This window comes from Xenopus laevis, chromosome 5L (genome assembly GCF_017654675.1).
Source record: "Xenopus laevis strain J_2021 chromosome 5L, Xenopus_laevis_v10.1, whole genome shotgun sequence".
NCBI classification, from domain to species: Eukaryota; Metazoa; Chordata; class Amphibia; order Anura; family Pipidae; genus Xenopus; species Xenopus laevis.
In genome coordinates, this window is record NC_054379.1 from 71714078 (window position 1) to 71740491 (window position 26414).

The window sequence follows — 26414 nt, forward strand, 5'->3', positions numbered from 1 at the left end:
AAATCGATTTTTGACTCAAAAATAACGTTGAAAACTCGAATTTTTTATGGTAAACACAACTCAAACCTTAATAAATCTACCCCTATTGTTTACATGAATTTCTAGTAGACTTAAGGTATGAAGATCCAATATACGGAAAGGTCTGTTATCTGGAAAACCTCAGGACCCAAGCATTCTGGATAACGGGTCCCATACCTGTATAGGAAATTGTAGTTAACTTAAAAAGACCAGGTTCTGGGTGCCTTACAGTATGTTCTTTATGTGACTGCATATACCCGTACATGAGTAATCCCATGAATAATGTTACCTGAAACGTGTAAGGTGCATATATGGTCTAATTTTTCTAAAAAAAATAAAAATGCTTTTATTTATTTTAAAAAATAAAATATAAGAATAAAGAGAAAGATAGGAGGGAATGGAAAGGGAGTGGAAATAAAATAGAGGTTGCATACACTGTATAATTAATAGTATTGCACATTAAAAGCATTTTGCATAAATAATTTCTACCCTTCTTTTACAAAAGAACCTACCAGCAGTATTGTAAAAAAAACTTTGTTGTGGAAGTCTCCAGCTAGAATAATTATTTAAATGTTCACTCGGTCTAATGCGTTTGAATTCCATTTTGATATTCATGCTTGTACTACACTCCTGTGACATTTTACTGACTTTTATTACATAGTGTTGCGATCATAGATGCGATGAATGTACTTTATTATTTTGTGTACTTCTTTGCAAAATAGAGACTTTTTAAATTGCCATTAAGTGTCAAGTAAGTAAGTAGCAATTTCTTTAAATAAAACATTTCTGTCTGGTACTTATATCAAACAACAAAGCACCGCTGTAGCATGCTCAGTCTTTTCATTACGCCATCAACGTCTTAAGCAATATGAATTAGGAAACATTTTAAAGTGACATTGCCCTGAACAAGAAATGACATTTGCATTTGTGTGACCTGACAGTTACAGTTTGTGTTGTGCAGGAATGGGCTCTCGTTTACTACACAGGACTATTAGAATAAATTACTATCTTAGACATCCACTGAAAACCACCCAAAAGCAATGTATGCTGCACAGAACATTTCCAAAACCTGCTTATAACCTATCGTGCGAAGCTCTTGTATACAGGAAGCATGGAGCTTTCAGTGATGTGTTACAGTAAGTAAATGGCTAGTTTGGGGTTATTTATTGTTTACCCAAAGTTTATGTTATTGTCAATTGAGACACAAAAAAGGGCTACACTCTCTTTTTAATTTTCTATTCGGTTTTTTCTATTTCTCTCCCCATATTCTTCTCCCCATATTGTACTGAATGTACAAGTGGCAACTATCCATTGAAATATAATTTGTTGCTCACATTTTATATTGGGCAGTAAGGAGGTGCAGTGTTTAACATTGCTGCTTAGCAGTCCTGGGTCTTTGGGTTTCCTCCAACAATTGGTAAATTATGTTATTGTCTCCTAATAAAACAGCCCTAGTGTGTCAATGGAGGGTAAGGACCTGGCATTGTAAACTTCCATGGGTCAGGGACTCAAACAGTGGTCCCTGGGTGTGTTGTACATGATTTAGTTCATACAGACATTTAACAAGCCTTTCTGCCACCTGAAAAACTTCTATATCAACTATAAATTCTCCTGCATTTAATGCTAGAAAAAATACCAGCGTGAACATAGTTGTGTTTGAAACCAACCCCCATCTGCAGACCAGACGATAGCTTTATGGCTTCCTCTTTTTTTTTTCAAGCTCTTTTTGCTGAAACACTTGGTGATACATTGTCTAATGATGATAAGTATTGTTGATACACTCCCGTAATTAGACATTTATCCTTCAGAAAAAAAGCTGGTCCTCTGGAATTAGCTGCCCTTTTCTTCCATTACCCATGTAATTAGAATTTATTTGATTTCATTGCAGTAAAGCAGCAAAACAAATAATTAAAGGCAATGATATTGAACAGTAGTGCTTAGGTGGTAGAAATACAATTATTTCTCCGATTACAGATGATGACATTAATTACTGAGGAATAAAGCCATTTGATAATTCCCTTTTTTTATTTGCTTTTGCCGTATAGTCACATTAAGTTATTGTGAAACAAGACATTTGCTTTCATTCATGCTTTGTATGCTTATTAGAAGGCAGTACGTATCCTGTGTCTAGATACAGTATCAAAGTTTTAAATGAAGTTTACCTATATTTTAAAACACTGCATTATCTGGAAAGCTGAAAATAATAAAACTGTACTGGGAGAATAGTTACATTTAGGGGTTTATTTATCTTAGGGCAAGTTTTCAAGGGTATTTTTTAGTCAAAACCCAAATTTTCGGATTAAAAAAAAAAAATTCAAAACTTGACTTTTTTGACATTTATTATACCCCAAGGCTAGAAATAGTTCAATCCGAAAATACTTCAGCTAAAACCTGTTGAGGTCATGTAGAAGTCAATGGCAGAAGACCCTTGAACCATTTGAAGATGTTTGAAGCCTTCATGATTTTTTTCATGCTCAAAAACTCAAGAATCAAGCAAAAACTTGATCAATTCGGATTTTTCACCCCGACTACACAGATTGTTTCTTAAAGTAAAAACCATTTGAGTTGTAAATTCATTCCAGGTCTCAAAAAAGCTCACAAAGCTCTAAAATGCAACATTTGATAAATAACTCCCATAGAGAGAGAAAGTGTGTGTGTGTGATTATTTTATTGTGACAGCAGAAAACTGCACCTGCCCGGGGTTATACCAGTTAGCACCAGGGCCAGAACTAGGTGTAGGCAGAAGAGGCACATGCCTAGGGCACAACAAAGTGGGGGCATCAAGCACGTACCTCTTCTTTCAGCCTACCTCTGGTCCGGACCCTTTCTCACCCATCGGCACTCTCCTGCATGCTTCTGTGCACAATCTCTTCCCCCTCCACGAATAGAAATATTGGGTGTGCATGCACCGTTACAGACGCATGCACATGCACACTCAAGCCCGTGACGGCAAAGGGGTGAAGCAGCCAGCCAGGTTGCATTGGGCACCCGGCGGGTTTTGGCCCAGGCCTGGTAAGCACCATGGAGTGATCCTCTTCCAGGGTCTTCTTCTTTCTTCAAATTTCCTGGAGCAAACGCATGCGCAGTTGAATGAAATAGGCAACTTTTAGGTTAAAGGTTGGCTTTTCGTTCTACTGCACATGCGCTACCCTGTGAAAGAAAGAGGAAGATGGAGGAGGATCGCTCTGTGGTGCTCACTGGTACACCCCGGGGTTTCAGTTAAGTCAATACAATCACTTGGGGGTGCCTAACATTTGGCACCCCCGATTGTACGATGCCCTTCTTTCTCCTTTAAAAATAAACATCTGAATTTGTTAATAGATCTTGGCAAACTTTGCAACATTTATTACATTAACTCCTTAGTTTGCTGCTAGGCAGCAGGTAAAGGAGAGGTGCAGGAGTGCATCATTTAATGCAGCTGCTTCATGATTCTGTGATTTATTATTCAATCCCTTATTCCTGATTTAATCATATGGGGCTAGTAAGTCCAATTATGCTGAGGAGTTGGCACGAAACTCTAAAAAAAATGGTACACCAGTTCCATTAGGAATGTTTATTTCCATCTAATACTGCAAATTCACTGTATGCAGATCAGCTACTGGTTGTGTAAAATAGAAAGTAGTAATTGTTATCCTTATATGTAATAGCGTAAACCGCAAGCACTCACCTGCACATATCCCATGGGTCCAGATAGCACCTGTGCTACAACGTAAATCACGTTTCACGTTTCTGAGGAAGTGGCGAGACGCCATGAAACGCGTCAAGCGTGGGGGATGTCACATTCATGAAATTAACTTATGTTTTTAATGGATTTTCAATAAATGCAGTTTTAATCACTCCAGCCACCGTGTGCTCCGTACTACTGCTTATAATTGTTATTCTTGTCTCTTGTTGTCCTCGATACGACATACAGCAGTGACATCACACAATCAACAGTTTGCGTCTAAAGACACATCTTTTGCATCTGACATCTTTAAATGCAAGTGTCAGAATCATTACTCTAATTACATTTAATTGTAGCCACAGAGAGCTTACTGATACTTGACTGAGTTTGTGCTTCCTATGCCATATGTAGTTTTCATTATCCTTTCCATGACTAATCTGAAATCTTAACTGTTTTCTGTAGCTTGGAAGACATGCCACTGTATTATAATGGGAAGGATGATATTCATATTAGAATGCTTGCTGCACCTGTAAATCCAGCTGACATTAACATGCTGCATGGTAAGTTATATTACAGAGCAAAGACCTACCTTTCTGGTTATCTTATGCCTCACTTACGTTTAAGATTGTAAGCATTCCATATGGAAAAAGTGAATTAAATAAAAGTTACTGAGTGTTATTAATATACTTAATTCAGTTTGGTTTAAAAGCATGGATTGACTATTCTTCATACTGACAATTAGTAGCCAAATTCCGTTACAAACGTTTTTAGTGTCTTATATGAAACATAAGGGTTATGTAATAAAAGGAGCCCAGGAGCAGTAACCCGTAGCAATTAATAAGATACTTGCATTTAAACAGATGACTAGTAAATTCTACCTGCTGTTTGGTTGCTATGGGTCACTGCCCCTGGGCAAACTTGGTGCCTATTATTACATAACCCCGATAATCTATGAATTTATAACCAAAATTCCATTGCACAGTGTTGTCTTTTAGGACCCACACAATTAATGAATACCTTAAATGAAAATAATGAAGATTAATTGTTTAAGTCTTATTATTAATATTTAAGGGTTTCTGTTTATCAGGGTCATTGTCACAAACTTTGTATACGGTTGATAGAGGCAATAATATCTTATTAGTAGTGATCATTTTTTAATCAATGTTAAGAGATGCTGTTGAGGAATAAATTATTTGAAACTCATTTTAAAGAGTTTATTGGTTTAATGCAGGCAGAAACAAAACAAGTTTAACAGCAGGACAATGTTAAGCAAGATCATGGAAAAGCTGTCTGTGATATATTTATATTTCATTAAATATGTGATACTTCTTGTTATACAGTAAGAGAGCAATATATACAATAAGTGCAATAGGATAAAAGAACATGGCATAGTCTGTTGACAACTGGCTGTGAAGAGAGCACAGAGTCATTTTAAAATGTAACTTATTCCTGTTAGGCCAATGTAATAAGTAGTGTTAAAAAAAGAATCTTTACTGGACCAAATCCTTTCCAGTCTGTCATAGTAATCAGGTTGGTGTCTAAATATAAGGCTGTAGCTCTTTATTATTCCCATGCAGTGGCTCAAAAGTTTTTTTCCCTACTTTGCCAAATCATAGTTTCCCCCTTCTTCCGCAGGGGATTTCTCGCTATCCAAATAAATGCATGCCCCAAGAGCCATTGTCAAGAGATTTGGAAGTTATGGGACCACAATAGCTGAATGGCATCAGCCTTGACAGGTTTTAAAATGTAGATAAATAAATTGGATTGAGATCAATGCTTTGAGGGAGCCATTGCAGGATAATCACCTAGGGGTCTATTAACACATAACATCCAATCAGCACTTTGCACTTAAAAGTAAACATATGATTGGTTGCTATTTTTTTAATCGATCTTGGCAAACTCACCTATCCCTGGGTCTTCAGACAGATTTTTAACAAGGTGCTATTTAAACGAAAAGTAACAGCAAAAAATGAAAGTGTTTTAAAGTAATGAAAATATCATGTACTGTTGCCCTGCACTGGTAAAACTGATCAGTTTGCTTTAGAAACATTACTATAGTTCATATAAACAAGCTGCTGTGTAGCAATGGTTGAAATTTTAAAAAAAAAAGCTATATGGCACAGGTTAAATAGTGGATAACGGATAACACTATTATGTTCTACAGACCTTATCTGCTGTGTAACCTGAGCCTTTTTTTCTTTGAATGGCTGCCCCCATTGCTGCACAGCAGCTTATTTATATAAACAATAGTAGTGTTTCTGAAGCAAACACAGCAGTGTTACCAGTGCAGGGCAACACTGCATTATATTCTTATTACTCAAATTTTTCTGTTACTGTTCCTTTAATCTTGAAGACTTCTTGATTTCCTTAAACTGCAAACAGGCAACACAGCCACCGAGAGGAGTGTAAAGAAGAACCACAGGGAGGTTGCCTTAAAAGTAATTATGGTATGGGTGCTGTTATCCAGAATGCTCGGGACCTGGGGTTTTCTGGGTAGGGGATCTTTCTGTAATTTTTCCTTAAGTCTACTAAAAAATCATTTAAGCATTAAATATACCCAATATAATTGTTTTGCCTTCAATAAGGATTAATTATATCTTAGTTGAGGTCAAGTACAAGTTAGTGTTTTATTATTACAGAGAATTTTTTTTTTTAAAATGCAAACTGTTGATGAAAATGGATTATACAAGAGATGGTCTTCCCATAGTTCAGAGCTCTCTGGATAACAGGTTTCCGTATAATGGATCCCATACCTGTATTAATAATAACTATTGTCAGTCTCAGGTATACTGAATTTTAATGGTACTTGTTCAACTCAAATAAAACATGACAGTGCAATTGGCTGTAGATAAACATGCAAAAAAATTGTGTTATAAACAAGCAGCTTCATTTGAGGAGGATAGTATTAGCCTTCCATGAACAGTGTATAATTAAAACTGACTATAGTATTATTTCCAATTGTATTTTATGCCAGATAGCATCTTATTCCCCTACGCTACAGCATATACCCGGAATGTCTCGTTAAATACAAGTACCCCACAACCTCATAATGCTTTCATTCAACATTCAGGTAGCACTGGAAAATGCAGAAAGGTTAACTGCTTTAAACACAATGACAGAGAAAAGTGTAGTTGACCAAGAACACAGAAACATATTCATTTTCTATTGTTAGAATTTATAACAAAAAAAAGCATGTTCCGACATCTAGATCAACCAGCAAAAAAGTAGATCAACATGCCAAAGTGATGTATGTATGTAGCTTACAGTTTATGACTGCAGCCACAGGGAATTTTATTTCTTTTAATAAAGTGTTAGTACCGAACTCTGCATTCAGCACTTTCAAGCCAACGGTGTCCTGGCAGTTAATGCTTGAAATGACATACATTTTAGGAGCAGGCTTATTGGCTAAAAGAAAGTAAATGCATATTCTGTGTCTGAAGGCAATTCAAACAGAGGTCACACAGAGAACTTCAATTTGTGTGTAAGGGTAAATGCAACATCCCTGTATCTAAGAGTTTTCTAATTATATTTCATTGCCTTTTTTTTGTTATCTAGTTAGAAAAGATTAAATGTAGTTCAGAAGAGGAAAGTTCTTATACTGCAAAATGAAGCTGAAACTAAAACAAGACAACGTTGACGGACGCCTGATACTGACACTCTCAAACACCTACAGTAAATGAGTATTCTAAACAGGTATTGGATCGGTTATCCAGAAAGTTCTGAATTACAGGAAGGCAACATTGAGCCCATTTTACCCATACAATCCACATTTTTAAAAATGATTTCCTTTTTCTCTGTAATACTAAAACATTACCTTATACTTGATCCCAACTAAGGGTAGGACTCCACAGGCGATTTCCTTGCGATCCGACACATTGCGCAAAAACGCTGCGTCTGCATCCGACAGTCATGTCGCGTTGGATCAACGCCGCAACTTCATCCGACATTTCCATCTCTTACCTTATTTCTGTCGCATCCGACATGACGCCTGCATTTTTGCACAGCGTGCCGGATTGCACGTAATTCGCGTGCGTGGAGTCCTACCGTTAGATATATTTAATCCTTATTGGACGCAAAACCAACCTATTGGGTTTATTTAATGTTACATGATTTTCTAGTACACTTAAGGTATGAAGATCCAAATTATGGAAAGATCCTTTATCTGGAAAACTCCAGGTCCCAAGCATTCAGGATATCAGGTGTCATGCCTGTATTGCTTGCCCAAGACAGGCAATTGGTTGATAGTTCTTGACCTGCCTCATATGCATCAAGTTTCATTAAGGTAAACAGTGCAGTGTAGCTGGTACATTATCCACTAAATGATATGTTCAAAGGGTTAATTGTACTTAACTGATGATGTCATAAATTGGCAATGTCAGTGAAACCCCGTCGCTAGCTTTGAGATGAGCAATGCAGTGGGCTGACCCATCTGTTAAACCGTGGGTTAAAGGAGAAGGAAAGGCTTGGTGCACGTGGGGTGGCAAATGTTAGGCACCCCCAAGTGATGGTACCTGAAACGCCGGGCCGGTGCTCCTAACAGCAGAAAACTGCACCGGCCCGGGGTTATACCAGTGAGCACCACGGAAGGATCCACTTCCATCTTCTTCTTCCTTCTTCAAATTTCCCAGGGCAAACGCATGCGCAGTTAAACGAAATAGCTGACTTTTTAATTAAAGTTTGGCTTTTCATTCTATTGCGCACGCCGCGAGAAGAAGGAGGAAGAAGATTGCTCTGTGGTGCTCACTGGTATAACCCTGGGCCGGTGCAGTTTTCTGCTGATAGGAGCACCCGGGGTTTCAGGTAAATCAATACAATCACTTGCACCCCCAAATGCACTAAGCCTTTCCTTCACCTTTAAGGAGATCAGCGCCTGTGGCAACAGAAATCAAAAACATGCATAGCGTAATTTAAAAGGGATATCACCCTGTGTATATAATAACTTATTGGTAGGTGTGCTCCCCCTTTCCTACGGGTAGCTGTTAATTATGAAAAGGAAAATAGGTTAAAGGTAAGTATAAGGAGAGAAGGTGTTTTTCCTATGAAGCAATTTGTATTCCAAGGATAAAGCGCCTCCACCCTGTACGGATTGCCTACTTACAAACCACTACTGTGGCATTATGCATGTAGAGAAAATCCCTTTCTGATTCCTCCTCCAAGTCGGCGCTCCTTCCAGGCTCCGAACCAGAAATGGGAACCAATGATAGAGTAATAACGTTTTTATTAAAATATAGTTAAAATCAGATAAAAGAATTACACTCACATTTACCCTCTCGGGTTATACGCATTCAGTCCAAAAAAAGTTTGTGTGGGTTCCCAGGGGATAGTCCTGCCGGCTTTCTCCAGACTCCCTCGTGGTGCCTTTCTTGGGCCGTTGTATGCCCCAACCGTGCTTAACGCGTTTCGCTGTAGTCGTCAGCTTCCTCAGAGGCGTGGTTTTGCCACCAATGAGAATTAATTATATCTTAGGATCAAGTACAAGGTACTGTTTTATTATTACAGAGAAAAAGGAAATTATTTTTAAAAAATTGAATTCTTTGGATAAAATGGAATCTATGGAAGATGTCCTTCGCATAATTTGGAGCTTTCTGGGTAACAGGTTTCCAGATAACTGATCCCATACCTGTGCTTGTTGAAGATGAGTGCAAAATGGCTGGGAAATACTTATGAAATCTATATGCTGAGCATTTTATATAAAATATATATAAAGGCTGCATATGTTTCAATATACAGTATGTATGCTCAAAGCATGTTTCATAAAGGGGAATGTTAATGTATGCAAGGTTTCTAGAATATCCCATTAAAACATGCTAAGTATTTAATTTTTTCCCCACATATGTATTTTTTGCACAGGCAATTATGGCATTACACCACGCTTACCAGCCATTGGTGGAAATGAAGGAGTAGGAAAAGTAATCAAAGTGGGTTGCAGTGTGAACTCCGTGAAACCAGGAGACTGGGTAATTCCAATAGATTCAGGATTTGGTAAGTCACATAAAGGAGAAAAAACTATGTATAAAGTGATTTATTTGGATAGGCCTTTTTCACATATAATTACAGTATCTATGATCAACTTTTAATTTTAATTTTAATTTTATTTTAATTTTATGATTTTAACAAGTAGCAATATCAATACATTTGTAGTCTTACAGAGCATATATTTTTTAGATATGGTCAGTGACCCTCATTTCAAAGCTGCAAAGAATCAGAAGGAAGAAGGCAAATAATGAAAACACTATAAAAAATAAATAATGATCAATTGAAAGGTTGCTTAGATTTGCCTATAGTCTATAACATTCTAAAGGTTAACAAAGATGATCCCTTGAAAGAGAATGAACAAGCAACATGAATCACTTGGAGACCCATATATCAAAGGTCGAATTTTGAATTCATGTACATTTTTTTTTACTCTAATAAATTCGAATATACTCAAAATTCAAATGGGAGGTTATTTAAAAAAAATTAGAACGTCTAAAGCTCAAACAAATATTACTGACTCAAAAACTCAAATCGAATTTGATTTGGATTCGACTCAAATCGACTCAAATCGAGTTTTTTCTCCAAAAAAAACCCCAAAGGTCAGGAAGGCTATTAACATCTTCAAATGGGTCACTGGACCTCTGCCAATGACTTCTGCAGGTTTTAGGTTGTGGATAGTTGAATTTGAATTGTTCCCAGGGTCAAGGTTTGATATATCTCGATTTTCAAATGCAAATTGAGTTTGGATTATTCGAATTTGTTAGTTTTGACCAAAAATACAATTTGAAAATTCAAATTCTAATTTACTATTTGACCCTTAATAAATCTGCCCCTTAGTGTGTGTGTGATAACAATGTCAATGTCTTTTAAAATCAGAGTCTCTCAAGATGACATGCAATATTCATGACAAAGCAATACGGTTGGGAGCTAAAGCCCAAAATCACATTGATCACAAAAACTCAACTGACAAAATTTAAACCCCTCAAACAATGTAGGTCTCTATAAAAATATACTGCATAAAACAGCTCATACTGTATGTAAAACTCCATTTTCATAATAATATACTTTTTTTAGTAGTATGTGCCATTGGGTAATCATAAATAGAAAACTGCCATTTTAAAAAATAAGAGCCGCCCCCTGGATTCATGATTCCCGGTGCACAAAAACAAACCAGACGAACCATACATGTTAGAGTTGTAATATTTCTGGTCAGGTGATCTCTGAGGCAACACACAGACCATCACAAAATGGTGGCTCAAGGCAAGAGATGTAAAAGGGCAATATTTACTTAAATATATATTCCAGCTTGGTAAGATTCTTTAATAAGCCACTTAATCTGTTGCTCAAGTTTTCATTTTGGGGGTATAGTTTACCTTACAACCTGGTGAGAGACTATATAAATGAATAGATGGTGTATTTTAAACAATTAAGCTACTTTACAGTCACATTTGTAAAAGTGAATGAAACAATGCAATTTTAATTGTGATCATGTTTTTTTCTGCAAATTCATGTGATGAAGCTTTTTCAGTTTTGTTGCATTTCTTTTTTTTTTTTTTTTAACATAAAATCCCGTTAGAAAATTGATTAATTGGCCCCACTACACTGGCAGAAAAAGAAAAAAAAGTATGAACTCATTGTTAAAAGCAAAAAATAAATACATATATAATAGTAAGGTGAATATGGAACCCTCTACTTAATAGGGCACATTCACACACCTTGACTTAGTGAGCAGCAATTTCGAGCAATTGGTATGTTTTTTGCCCACAATGCAACACTGCAGACACAACAGGATGAAATGGTGGCATTTCACCAAAGTAGGTGCTGCTATGTGTGCAAATATTTTCCAAGTCAGCCTGGGGCATTTCAGGTGTTTTCTGTGCAAGTGACATCTGCACACAATACTTTAGTTGCAAGTGTATTGTGTCTTTTGATGCAGGGCATGAAGGGAACCCTGGAGCTACTGCCTGGTCAGGAGGTGGTGGGAGCTCCTGGATCCCCCCTGCGTCAGGAGGTACAGCAGTGCCTGATTCAGAACGCAAGGCAGAAAGCACTCAGCGGTTCAGAGTCGAACTATACAAAAGTGTGAAGAGTGAATTTATATTAATGAAAGTAGTTTCAGATGCAACTCACTGTGGGGAAAAGCACAAGTTATTCATTTGCCCGTCAGTTCCGTATTCTGTGCATTGCACTGGACTTCTCATATAGATACAGTACATACATAAGTATTCCTGGTTATCAGGATTAATAAATAAAATATACATTTATCAACAGCTGTTTCTTTACACATCGACAGTAATAATTACCATGCAAACAAATATTAGACATTTACACTACATACAATACATTACAAATGTTTAAAAGGACAATAAATAAGGTTAAAGTGATATTAACCCCTTAGCCTCTCTCCAGCTCACTGCTTCTGTGTCCTCTTTACATGCTTGGCTCCACACAACTCTAAAACTTTTTCTTTTATCCTAAGAACTGACCATTCGGTTTATGTGTGCATTTCTAATTGGGTGATAAATATAAGGTTAATGTTTGGGAGTAGGGCGTATTTCTAAAGCATTCCTTTTAAATTATATACACAAAACACAAATCTGCACAAAATTATTCATTTCCTTAAGCATAACATCTCTGATTGAATGTCATATGGGCAGGAGATATATATATATATATATATATATATATATATATCTATATAGATATATATATATATATATATATATATATCTATATATATATATATATCTATATATCTATATATATCTATATATATATATCTATATATACATATATATATATATATATATATATATATATATCTATATATATATCCAAACATTCTTTTCCTAGTGTTTTGCCTTGAAAATGTGTAGCATTCTTGAAATCTACTTTGTTCATTATATCCTTTATATAGTGTATAAAAAAGTAAAGTATTTTTTGTTGATTCAATGAAAAGTCCATAACAATTAGCTTTTGATTTCAGTAGTTATAAAATGAGTAGCGATAAAATGTTAGCATTTCCCAGTAACTATATTGCACTATAAAGATTAAGACGTTCGTTCTTTTTTAGGGCTTTGTTACTTTGCAACATGTTTTTGTATTTGACGTTTCATTAAAAAGAAGTAACTTCACATTGTTGAGATTATGATGCATAGACTTATTAAAAGCACATAACTTATTTTAATGGTTTCTTGTCTTTGCAAATCTCTATTATCCTCATCATGGGAAGTATGGGATGTAATATGCAGAAAGCTCCAAAATTCAGGAAGGTCATCTCCAATTCAATCCACTTAATCATTTTAAATTACTTCCTTTTTCTTTGTAAAAATGGCTAATATGCTAGAATAAAAGCATATCAGTTTTCTTCATTTTAAAATATTTTTAGCAAACCAAAAAGGTACTTTATTAAATAATTACGTAAGGCAGTAAGATATTTTAGTAAATAAATAAGGTAACCAAATTACAAAAAGTAGTAGTAGCCCTAGCATTCCAGGATAATAGATCCCATTCCTGTGTTTCATTTGAACATCTTTACATGTAAAGATTTTAGAGACAAGTACAAGTGTATTGGGGAAGCAATATGTTTTCATCGGAGATAAGTCATTGGTCATATAAAATGTACCTAACATTGTAGGTTAGATAGAGACAGTGGCCAATAAATGCTGTAAACAAATGACACATACAGTATGACGTAAACTTTGTGCGGGGTTTGTTTGCACAGATAGACCTTGTAGAACTATGTAGCTAACAGTTTAAGGGGTCTCTTATTACATGTAGTTTGTAGCAACCCTAAGAGATATGTTGGGACCACAGAGATTATCAAGATTAGGGAACTCATAATCCATTTAAGAACCAACAATGGTTGCATTTCAAACTGAACATCATGAGTACAGTTAAAAATGCATTTACCATTTTTAAAACTTCTGTTTCATTCAAACACTTACAGAGAGGTATAAATAGATGGTCATTTGGAAATACCCTTCTACTTACTCGTGAGTCTACTACATTATTATTAATATTATATTACATTAAAGGGGTGGTTAATGTTTACTATGTTATATTATGGCCAATTCTAAGCAACTTTTCAATTGGCCTTCATTATTTATTTTTTGTTAAGTGTGTAGTATAATTTTATTCAGGCACACTCCTATTCATATTCTAGTCTCGTATTAAAATCAGTGCATAGTTGCTAGGTTCATTTGGACCCCAGCAACCGGATAGCTGAAATACCAAATGAGAGCTGCTGAATAAAAAGATAAATAACTCTAAAACCACAAATAATAAAAATGAAAACCAATAGCAAATTGGCTCCAAATATCACTCTCTACATCATACTAAAAGTTAACGTAAAGGTGAACAACCTATTTAACACAATTATGCATCGGCAGACCTTCCTGTTAAAGGATTGACTCTTTTTGGGACATACAATGAAGAAAAAGTTAACACACTGTTTGAGATGAGCAAATTCAGCCTCTTTTATTTTGTGTTTGTTTTTATGTAAGCAGAAGTTATTTTTACGAATAGGAAATTACTGGGTGACAGGTTGAAATGGCCTTAAATATGGAAAAGCAGATGTAGCAGTTTAACCACCCACATTGTTTCATTTCAAGTTTTAGCTAAAACATCATGTTATAAATTGCCATGCCATAATAAGTAAAGATAATTTGTGTAAAAATAAAAATTTCAGCACAATTGATTTACCTTATTGTACTTTATCACATGATAGGCACATGGAGAACACATGCAGTTTGCCAGGCGGACAAAGTGACTTCTATTCCAAATGACATCTCCCTTATCAGCGCTGCTACCATTAGTGTAAATCCTTGCACCGCTTATCGGATGCTTATGGATTTTGTTCAATTGAATCCAGGTAAGGAATATTAAAAATTGCTGTGAATTTGTTACTTCATTTAAGAATTGCCCTGTAGAATACACTTTTAATATGATGCAGACATTGATATTCTGAAACAATATGCATTTTTTTATTTATCATGGGGTTTTAATGGTTTGCATTTTATTAATCAGACATTTTTTAACCAGCAGTACAGGTGCGATTTTAGGAGCACACACTTCAACCCTTCTATTGGAAAGTGCATTCTGCACTCCGCCTCTTGTGTAAAAACAAAACATCTTAGATCATGCCATAAGACTAGAGATTCAGGTTTCATTTATTTTTACAGATTGTGTAATGCCTTAATATGACTGAATATAAAATCAATATTAATGTTGCGTAGAAAGTGCAAATGTGTTATAGCAAAAATAATTAATTATGTCAGGATTGTTTTAAGTACAGGTATGGGACCTGTTATCCAGAATGCTCGGGATCTGCAGCTTTCTGGATAACAGATCCATAATTTTGATCTTCATACCTTAAGTCTGAAAATGATTTAAACACCCAATAGGCTGGTTTTGCTGTCAATAAGGATTAATTATATCATATGTATGGTACTGTTTGATTACTAAAGAGAAAAACGAAATCATTTTTAAATATGGGAGACGGTTTTTCCATAATGCTGAGCTTTCTGGATAATGGGTTTCCGGATAATGGATCCTATACCTGTATTTCATTATTAAACAGCTACAAGTTAGAAAAGGCAAGGCAAATTAACTGCACCTAAAAAGAAAAGTAAATGTTGTGAAGCATACTGTGTGTACTGGGCAAAATATATTTATGTTTTAATCTATTGCAATGAATGCAGGGGTGCTTCGCCAATGAGGCAAGTTGAGGCTGTCGCCTCAGGCGGCAGCGCCCCACTAGGTACCAGGGGCAGCAAAAATGCTGCTCCTGGTACTTTAAGAGCGAATTTTCGGGGGAGGGGGGGCAGCAGCAACTGCTGCTGCCTCAGGCGGCGGAGGGGCCAGGATCACACCTGAATGAATGATCTTGGCAATAAGGTCTAGAGATAATGGTGCCCATGTCAAAGTTATGTCAAACTTCAGCATATTAAGTGACTAAATCATGGCGGGAATTGGGCTAGGGAATGGCAGACAAAGTTTAATGCTGAAAACTGTACAAGCGTATTACTTAAAAAGTTAATGGAATACATTAAAAAAATCAAAGGAAGAAAAGGATTTCGGAATGACAGCAGATAGCTAATTTGCTTCTTTTAAATAAAGTATCTCTCTCTACAATTATGTTTGCACCTAATAACCTGACTTTCACATATATTATTAAGCCAGCTATACTAATTGCTGGACTATAGCAAATACCCAGTATTAATACTGATTTCAACAGATCAAAGTAAGATTCCAATATAGAAATGTATCCAACACCCCATATGTGTAATTAAAGTATTCATTCAGGTGTTATCCAACTTTAAGTAGAACATAACAATATAAAAAAAAATGATGTCCATCAAGTTCAACTTTGTGTCACAGTGAAACCTGGTCCAAAGAAAGGATCCTTCCTGATTCCATCATTTATAAGGACAGAATTTACAGAATAATCATGGCTCGTGTTTTACAATGTAATGCAATAATAATAAATCTGTTCAAATTACTGTAGGTGAGACAGTCATTCAAAATGGAGCCAACAGTGCTGTTGGTCAAGCTGTGATTCAGATTTGTTCTTCAATGGGAATAAATACCATCAATGTGATACGAGACAGGTAAAAACAATGGAAAGGCAGTCTGTTATTAAAGAAAGTATGGCAAACTCGCACACCCAGGCCTTCTAAAGATCCGCCAGGTGCTCAATTGCTTGGAAGGATCGGCACCCTCCTCATACAACGAAAGAAGAAAGCAAATGGCACTCACAGCATGTTCAAGCAGGGAAACCCTTGCGTATATTTATTTGCACACGATGCAACGTTTCGGGGAAGGTCCCCTTTGTCAAGCATATTCCAGTGAAACAGTGAAAAACTTTTAACACCACACGGTCACAGTGATTGGTCAGTTACAAAATTGAATAATTAATCATGTGACATCACAATTGAAAAAGCAAAACAAGTTTAAAAAGTCACAAAAAAATTCAAAACAAGACGCATAAATACAGCGTGTAATGCATGAATACAAGTAAAGGTGAAGTGAGATCAGAAATTCACATAAAACATATAATACATAGAATCATTTCGGCAATCTCATAAAAAATCCAAAACAAGACCAAAATGTATCTATTCCACTAGTTTCTTAAACAATCTTACAAGTACAGGATTATTACGAGATAGTAGCAAAGCAATCAGCCACAATGTCAAATATTAATTATAACTGACAATACTTTGTTGCTTTTTCATTTTTCTCTTACCCTACAGGAAGGGAATGCAAAAAGGAAAATCTGACCCTGCAGGGGATTCATGGGACAGCTTGTCTTGATTATCTGGAAAGATAAAACATACATGTAAAATCATAAGTAGCAGGACATACTAAAGTCCTCATTTAACCCTTTAGGGTACCTCGTCTGCAGTAGCCAAATCCAATAACATTCGCGTTGTAATAAACATTTCTTAATATCACATCCTGGTTTACGTATTACTTTCTCCAGTATCTGCCATCGAACCTGTGAGGTCCTGTGGCCGTGACTAAAAAAATGTTTTGCTAACAAAGTTTCTTTCTTAAATTTATCACCTAGTCTGTTCTTTTGCTGCCCATCTGTTTTAGCATCAAGAGGCAGGGGCTGGTAAGTACGTATATTAGACTTGTGTTCATTAAGCCGTACCTTAATTGATCTACTCGTTTGGCCTATGTATAACAACCCGCACGGGCATTTGATAGAGTAAACCACTTCCTTTGTGTCACATGAGTACGTCCCCTTAATAGGATGTTTTGTTCCATTCTGGGGATGTAAAACAATTGGCCCAGGGATTATCCCATTGCAATGGCCACAATTTCTACATGGATAAGTGCCTATGTGAGATTTGGCCATCACACCTGACCTGGCAAAATTTGCTTTTGGTTTTATTAACTCTTGGATGGTTCTCCCTTTTTTATATTGTATGGAGGGATATAAGGCATATGTATCGGCAACAGCGTGTCTCTACACCATCGCGCTCCGATGCATCGGCTACGCGCTTACCAGATTCAGATCAATCCTCCCTCGTCTCTTCTCAATGTTCGGCTGGCTCCTCTTCTCCTTCTTTTTTACAGGTGGGCCACAGAAAAGGAAGCGTAAGATACGAAGGGGCCATAGGAGGTGTGCGCAGTCACGCTCCGAACAAACGCAGGGGCCATCGGTATCACCACAGGTAAACTCAGTGTTTAACCTCTCTGCCATTGAATTAAATAATGATGAACTTTCCGTGCTCAACAAGGGACTTGGGTTTGTTCCAGTACATACTGCGGCACCTTTCTCCTTTACCATTGACTTTTTTAAGTTTGTTAGAACTTTGAAACTGAAAGCACATTTCTGGGATAAAAGTGAGATCAAAGTTAAGGATGATTTAACCAGACAGCTTAAAAGTAAACTGGGGGCAAAGAGTACGTTTGTGCCACCGGGCACCTTTACCTGTATAGATACATTTGAGACCATGGTGTTATTTGAATTGACATTGTAGATACAAATCAACGTAAATGACAAGTGGCTGCCAAAGAGACAGAAACCGCATGGGAAATGTTGGAACCGCGGATCCAATATCTCTCAGGCTGAGAAAAAAGCCCTCACCACTTTACAAATGAATGATAAGGTGGTTATAACAAAAGCTGATAAAGGTGGAGGGGTTGTTGTTTTGAATAAGGCTGATTATGAGTCTGAGGCATTGCGCCAACTTAATAACACCACGTTATATAAAAAATTACAAACTGATCCTACTGTTAAATTCAAAAATGAATTGAATACTTTTTTGAGTGCTTCCGTTATGGAGGGTGTTATAACTGACGAAATTTATCAGCTCTTATTCCAGCAATTCCCAAAAACTCCTTATGTGTACTTTCTTCCGAAGATTCACAAGTGTTTAGTGAATCCACCAGGCAGGCCTATAGTATCTAATGTGGGGTCTCTTTGGCAGCCACTTGTCATTTACGTTGATTTGTATCTACAAGATATTGTGCCATCATTGAAACCATGTCTTTCAGATACAACAGACTTTCTTAATCGCCTTAAGACTGTCCAAATTCCGACTGGTGATTTTTATCTGTGTTCTTTGGACGTTAAGGACCTTTTCACTTCCATTCCTCATGAAGAGGGTGTCGAATGTATGAGATTTTATTTGAGTACCACTAACCTTACAGATTACAAGATAAATTTTCTTTGCAATTTATTGGATATGGTACTTTGTAAAAATTACTTTTCATTTTTGGATGATTTTTTTCTTCAGCTTCAAGGCTGTGCTATGGGGGCCAACATGGCTCCTGCATATGCGAACATCTATATGGATCATTTTGAAACAAATTATATCTTTTCCAATTCAACATACAGTCCATATATACACTCATACATGAGGTATGTGGACGACACCTTCTTTATTTGGAATGGTAGTGATGCTGAGCTTCAGGCCTTTTTTCTTTACTTGAATACTGCACACCCTACTATTAAATTCACCCTTGAAAAGAGTAAGACTGAATTGCACTTTCTTGATGTGAATTTGTGTATCAGTGGGTCCACCATTGTAACTTCAATATATAATAAGCCTACTGACCGTAACAATTTATTGTTGGCTTCAAGTTTTCATCCACAAGGCTTATTAAAAGGTTTGCCAAAAAGCCAGTTGTTGCGTGCGAAACGGATTGCTTCTACTGATACCATTTATGAGCATGAAGCCAGTAAGATGGTGCAAAAGTTTGTAGAAAAGGGATACAATGAGACTGATCTCACCGCCATCAGTGAGGAAATCAAAACCTATACAAGGGATGACACCCTCGTGAAAAAACCTAGGAGTTTAATTACGAGTCAGCGTATCCCTTTTGTATCTACTTTTGACACCAATAATAAGGCTATTAGACGCACTATTCTGAAACACTGGGGTATATTACAGTCTGATACAAAAATTGGACATTTGTTTAAACAAACCCCCGTCTTTTCATATAAAAAAGGGAGAACCATCCAAGAGTTAATAAAACCAAAAGCGAATTTTGCCAGGTCAGGTGTGATGGCCAAATCTCACATAGGCACTTATCCATGTAGAAATTGTGGCCATTGCAATGGGATAATCCCTGGGCCAATTGTTTTACATCCCCAGAATGGAACAAAACATCCTATTAAGGGTACGTACTCATGTGACACAAAGGAAGTGGTTTACTCTATCAAATGCCCGTGCGGGTTGTTATACATAGGCCAAACGAGTAGATCAATTAAGGTATGGCTTAATGAACACAAGTCTAATATATGTACTTACCAGCCCCTGCCTCTTGATGCTAAAACAGATGGGCAGCAAAAGAACAGACTAGGTGATAAATTTAAGAAAGAAACTTTGTTAGCAAAACATTTTTTTAGTCACGGCCACAGGACCTCACAGGTTCGATGGCAGATACTGGAGAAAGTAATACGTAAACCAGGATGTGATATTAAGAAATGTTTATTAGAACGCGAATGTTATTGGATTTGGCTACTGCAGACGAGGTACCCTAAAGGGTTAAATGAGGACTTTAGTATGTCCTGCTACTTATGATTTTACATGTATGTTTTATCTTTCCAGATAATCAAGACAAGCTGTCCCATGAATCCCCTGCAGGGTCAGATTTTCCTTTTTGCATTCCCTTCCTGTAGGGTAAGAGAAAAATGAAAAAGCAACAAAGTATTGTCAGTTATAATCAATATTTGACATTGTGGCTGATTGCTTTGCTACTATCTCGTAATAATCCTGTACTTGTAAGATTGTTTAAGAAACTAGTGGAATAGATACATTTTGGTCTTGTTTTGGATTTTTTATGAGATTGCCGAAATGATTCTATGTATTATATGTTTTATGTGAATTTCTGATCTCACTTCACCTTTACTTGTATTCATGCATTACACGCTGTATTTATGCGTCTTGTTTTGAATTTTTTTGTGACTTTTTAAACTTGTTTTGCTTTTTCAATTGTGATGTCACATGATTAATTATTCAATTTTGTAACTGACCAATCACTGTGACCGTGTGGTGTTAAAAGTTTTTCACTGTTTCACTGGAATATGCTTGACAAAGGGGACCTTCCCCGAAACGTTGCATCGTGTGCAAATAAATATACGCAAGGGTTTCCCTGCTTGAACATGCTGTGAGTGCCATTTGCTTTCTTCTTTAGTCTGTTATTAAACACACATCACGGAGAAGAGAAAATGTTTTCTTATTGTGACAATTTTTTGAAAAAAAAAAAGTTAAGCAAGATAGTCACACACAGACGTCCTGCCTGTATGCCATTTGACTTAATGTTGTACAAAATCTTTTTTTTTTATGCAGTCATATGCTGCCCTCTTGTGTACAATTTACAAACGACTTATTATTGCATTATTGAAGATTCTGTAACCCACTCACTTCTAATAGAACAAATGTTTGCCGTTTACCCCATCACTGTTAATCTGTTGAGATGCCGGTTAGAATTAAGGACCTCTGCTCACAGAGGAGATTTCTAAAAATGTCACACAGTTGTTCGGTAATATCAGTGGGACTTAGCACATCATAGAAGTAAGAACAGGTGCATTTATAAATCATGTTTCAATATGATATGCACTTAATGAGTTTCCAATGTTATTTATAAACTTAACTCATTAAGTGCCTCAGCACTTCTGGGTGCAGAAGCAGATCCTGGGGGTTTTACATGTCACCGTTATTTTTTAATTCTATGAATATTATTTAGTATATATATATATATATATATATATATATATATATATATATATATATATATATTTGTTGTTATTAGTCAAATACATAGCAGGATCACTTTGGCAGACTTCAGCCTCTGTCTCTGAAAGAAAAAGAAATTAGGAATGAAGTAGTAGATCATAGGACTTCAACAAAAGGGATACATTTATAAATTTATTCTCAGAAAAGAAAGTCAGTAAGAACCGTGTTTTTAGCATTTTGTTTTACTTAAAGGGGACATTCACAAAGGAAAGTAAACAGTAGGAGACAACAATTTGTTAGACACCTTGCAGTGACAAATATCGCCTACTTTTTACCCTGGGCAGGTTTGCATCTTCTTTAAAAAACAAACCGGGCCAGGGCACTTTCCTACAAAGCCTGTTGCTGCCATGATTTCCCTGTTATCAGGTATCATTTGTACCACAACAAGCTACACTGTGCAAGTTACTTCTTGGGATCTTACCTACATCCAGATTACATTGTCACAATGGATACTTGGGAGAAAGGAAAACATGGTGGAGCTGTGCTTTGTAAGAAAAGTACTCTGAGCAGGTTTTTTTTTTTTTAAAGAAGACCAAGCTTGCTAGGGGTAAAAAGTGATAATTGTTGTCACAGAGGGTGGCTATAAAATTGCCATTTAGTATAATGTTCTTATTCAGAGGCTTTTTGGAAATGATATTTTTTATATTTATCATTTTCTCCCATTTTCCACCTCTCTCAAACCTGAGATTGAAAATGCTGATGGCAGAACAGCAGCACTCTGCTTCCAGATTGTAGATACACTGAAGCTAGATTGTAATTGTTGTCCTTATTTATCTCCTACTCTGCTTCAAGCCTGTCATATAACCAACTGTCTGGTGATGGGAAATAAGATACACCACTCTGTAGCATACAATAGTTTAAAAAAACTTTGTGTGAGATCCAAATAAAACACTTATGTTTTAGCACAATTGCAACAGTGTGTGCCATCCTACTTCTTTAATATATGAAATAAGATACAGTAATGTAATGTAATTTTAATGTGTAATATTTTTCATCAAGCACTTTAGTCAAGTTACTACAGACATACCTAGATTTTTTCTGTAAATGGTTAACTTTAAGGTTATAGCTGCAATCTTTCTCCTCAAAGGTCTAATGTCAACACATTGATTGAAAAACTGAAGTCCCTGGGGGCAACCTATGTTATTACTGAAGAAACTCTACAGAAGCGAGAAATGGCAGATATATTTAAGGTGAAAAGCTCTTTCCTTTTCTACTGCATTCTCATAAAGTTTATTTCTATTATTGCTTGTTCCTGAAACAGAGCAGTGACTACATGAACTCACAATCAATATAAAAATGAAAGCCATTATATAATGCTGGTTATGGCTTACCTTTTTTTTTTCTTCAGGTAGTTGAAAGACCAAAATTAGCTCTCAACTGTGTGGGAGGACGAAGTGCTGGAGATCTTTTCACGCATCTCAGGTACACTAAATGTAGTTGATGTGACTACACAGAACATAAAAAACAACAAATCTTAAAAATAACAGCTACCTGTTAAGATTCATGAAGACCAATTTTTTAAACTTATGAGCAGTGGCATTATAGGAGTATATGCGATGAGCAATTTTTTTCGGCGTTGCATGTAAAAAAAAATTGTCTATGCGTTTTACAAATTTTTCAGCAGTTTTGCTAATTTTTCAGTGAAACAGGACAGATTTACTCATCACTAATGAGTGCCTCAGGCTGAGAATAAAAATATGGGACTCCTATGAGTCAGGGTCAAAAGTAACCGTAGCATTTACTTACAGTGATGCAGTTGGATTAAAGTAGTCACTTGGTAGGCAAGTCACCGGTGATACATAATCAAAGTTCAATAAATAAGTTATTTTTGCCGGAGCAGCAGTTCATAGCTCAGGTGTGTCACATACCCCAGTCTTGAGCCATAGCTCTAATTATTATTTTGCAGAGAGGCAGACCCAAACATAATTGCAGAAGAATCAGATTTCGATAACATTATTTCATGTGAATGTCTGGTGAATTTAACTCCCCCAGTCAAATCACTTAGAATATAAACTGTCACTGAATCATATGTCCATCATAAAATGTAACATAAACTTCCTCTAACAGCACTGATCCCATCCAATGTTCCTGTTCGAGCTACATCTAAATATTTCAATGTATTTGGTTCATATCCTCTGTTGTAAACAATTTTTTATCCTCCTATTAATCAATACATGTACACAAGAATATTAGAAATAATAAAGGAATAATTTGTGTTGCTTTTCCAAAATAAGCTATACTGTGGCTATGTTAGGGAAATTTGCAAATGAATGTTATTTTGTCACATATTGGCATGGTATTTTGCAGGTGAACATGTTTGTTTTACCTAGGGATGGAAGCACTATGGTTACTTATGGAGGAATGTCATTAAAGCCTACACCTGTCCCTGCTGTAAGTATTTCAAATGATAGCAAACATCTTGTTTTAAATAATATAAATTAAAGTGTGTTTCTTGGGCATGCCACGTTTTTATTACAGAGCTTGTACTGTGATAAGGAATATCCAATGTTGATAACATAAAAAAGTTTGATTCACTTAGTGAACATTGTGGCTCATTTATCAACGCTGGGCAAATTTGCCCATCGGCAGTTACCTATAGCAACCAATAAGTGATTAGCTTTTTAAAGCCAGCTGCAAGTAGAACAATGAATGCAGCAATTTGATTGGTTACCATGGGTTACTGCCCATGGGCAAATTTGCCCAGTGTTGATAAATAACTGTGTGGCCTTATCATTCTGTCCAAGGAAATGTAAGCAGACATCATACTGAGCAGTACTCAGTAATTGAGTCTTTAACATGTTGCATTTAGGATATTGTTTAGCGCCTTTAGGATATTGTTTAACAGCAGGCACGTGCTGGGAATGGTAGAACTCAAGACTTTAGAAATAGATGCTATATTGTAGCTACAGTAGGTAGAAAGACAGCTACATAATATTCTCTATACGGGTATGTATTGTAGCACTGTATTGTAGCACCTTACGTTCTGCAATTTTGAATGGACCGTTTTGATAACACTGATATCTTGTCTCATTAAAGAAAGCTGTGATATTTAGAAACATTAAATTATGTGGATTTTGGATGACACAGTGGAAGAAAGACCATGTACATGGTGAGTATTTGGTTATATATGTTATAGTGGAGTAAAGTAACACAAAGTTTATACCTAAAAATATTGGATTTAAAAAAAAAAAAAAAAGGATATGATCTTGACGAGTGGCATAACAGCAGCATCTCAGGGGGATTCTTGCATGTTCTGACAGCATAATTTTTTTGTACCCCAAATATTGTCATTGGTCTGTAAGTGCAAGTTTTGGTTCAGTGTATATTGCCCAAAGGGATGAAGTTACGTTAATTTAATTTCAAGATGCACCTTTAACAGGTGATAGAATGAAGCAGTAACCCAGAATTGTGGATAATTGTGGGTTATTTCTTATTTCTAACAAAGGGAGGCTCTGCAAGTAGTTGCAAATCCTTCACCACTGCCTCAAAACAAACAAGCAATTGTTTTTGAAAGATAATTGATTGTCCATTTAACAGTGATTTTGAGAGTTTACTTCTACCTCAAATAAACTCAAAACTCAAATGTTTGCTTATTTATGAAAAAACCCGATGGAATGCAATCGGGGGAATAAACTCAAATACTTCGAGTTTTTGAGCGCAAACCACCCCAAATCATCATGAAGGCAAAAATCATCTTCAAATGGTTGAACTGACCCCTGCCATTGACTTCTACATTGTCAACAGCAGCTTTGGGGCATAATAAATGCCGAAAAATTTTAGTTTTTCTTTTATCCCAAAAAAATCATGTTTTTAGTGAAACTACCCTTGAAAAACAAATTTTTTGGGAAAACACAACTCGACCTTTAATCAATAACCCCCTTAATATACCAACAAAATGTTGATTGTTTTAAAACAGATGTGGCCAAAATGAAAGGAATGCTGTTGGAGTTGATTGAAATGGTACGGAAAGGAAGTTTACTGGAACCTACCTGCACCCAAGTTCCATTTAAAGAGTACAAGTCTGCATTCCAAGCCAGCCTGGATCCCTACAGCAATAAAAACATACTAATAATGGAATAACCAAATCTACACATTTGCAATTAGTTAAATTAAGCCATTCAGCTTCATGAATTATTTTTATGCATTGCAAATCTAGTTCTTACCAGACAATTTGCTGCCTCTAAAGCTCTTTTACTGGAATACCCCAACTTCTTCATGTACACCAGTAGTTAACTTCACACAACCCACTGAATAAACTTACTTTCGTCTTCTATGTTCTGCAGATACCTTTCCACGACAGCAACCAAAAAGTAAAACATAAAGTGGTCAGATTTACTCTGGGGTGCTCTACAATTTGTAAGGAAAGCCTCTGTAATTGCTTTGCCCACCCACCAAACAGGTGCAGTGAAGCTATAACTGCATGGGCATTTCCTTTCTGCACTGGATCTGGATAAGATATGCAGAGAGATCAAATTATGTTATTATAAGTAATAAATTGGCTTCCGCTGTCCTATTGGAAATCGAAAAAAAGAAAATCCCATTTTCCACTGGGAATAGGCTTAATATAATTCATAATATGATTATAATGTCTGTGAATTACTTTTAAATGTCTTGCCCTAATGGGTATTTGCAATTCTGTTCTGTCCTAAATTTGAAACTAATTTTATTTACACTATATGCTTTGGACCTGTCTAGAGGTGGCATTTTTAAACAAATGATATATTCCTTCCAAGAAAAAATGGCATTATATTCTTATACAGTATGTGTATTTAGAGGCATTTAACAACTTGGAAACTATCTAAATATTCAAAAGATGTGTATACACAATAAAGAACATAAGTGGTCAGAAATGTGGCGTAAAGTGGGCTAATTAATATATTTTATTTAAATTAACAGCACAAGCTTTTGGGCCCTAGCCAGGTGTTGCACATTTAAAGGGATACGGTCACGGGAAAATATGTTTTTTCCCAAAACACATCAGTTAATAGTGCTACTCCAGC

General features: G+C 36.1%; 1 protein-coding gene across 1 annotated transcript; it reads left to right on the top strand.

Moving 5' to 3' along the window:
* Nucleotides 1-147: 147 nt before the first annotated feature.
* Nucleotides 148-25687, top strand: XB5816429.L (provisional ortholog of mitochondrial trans-2-enoyl-CoA reductase L homeolog). Its single transcript, XM_018263177.2, has 10 exons — nucleotides 148-1154; nucleotides 4145-4242; nucleotides 9533-9664; nucleotides 14388-14531; nucleotides 16167-16269; nucleotides 22502-22604; nucleotides 22763-22836; nucleotides 23745-23805; nucleotides 24451-24523; nucleotides 25331-25687. The coding sequence occupies exons 1-10, from the start codon at nucleotides 982-984 to the stop codon at nucleotides 25492-25494; spliced, it is 1125 nt and encodes a 374-aa protein (XP_018118666.1). The 5' UTR covers nucleotides 148-981; the 3' UTR covers nucleotides 25495-25687.
* Nucleotides 25688-26414: the final 727 nt, after the last annotated feature.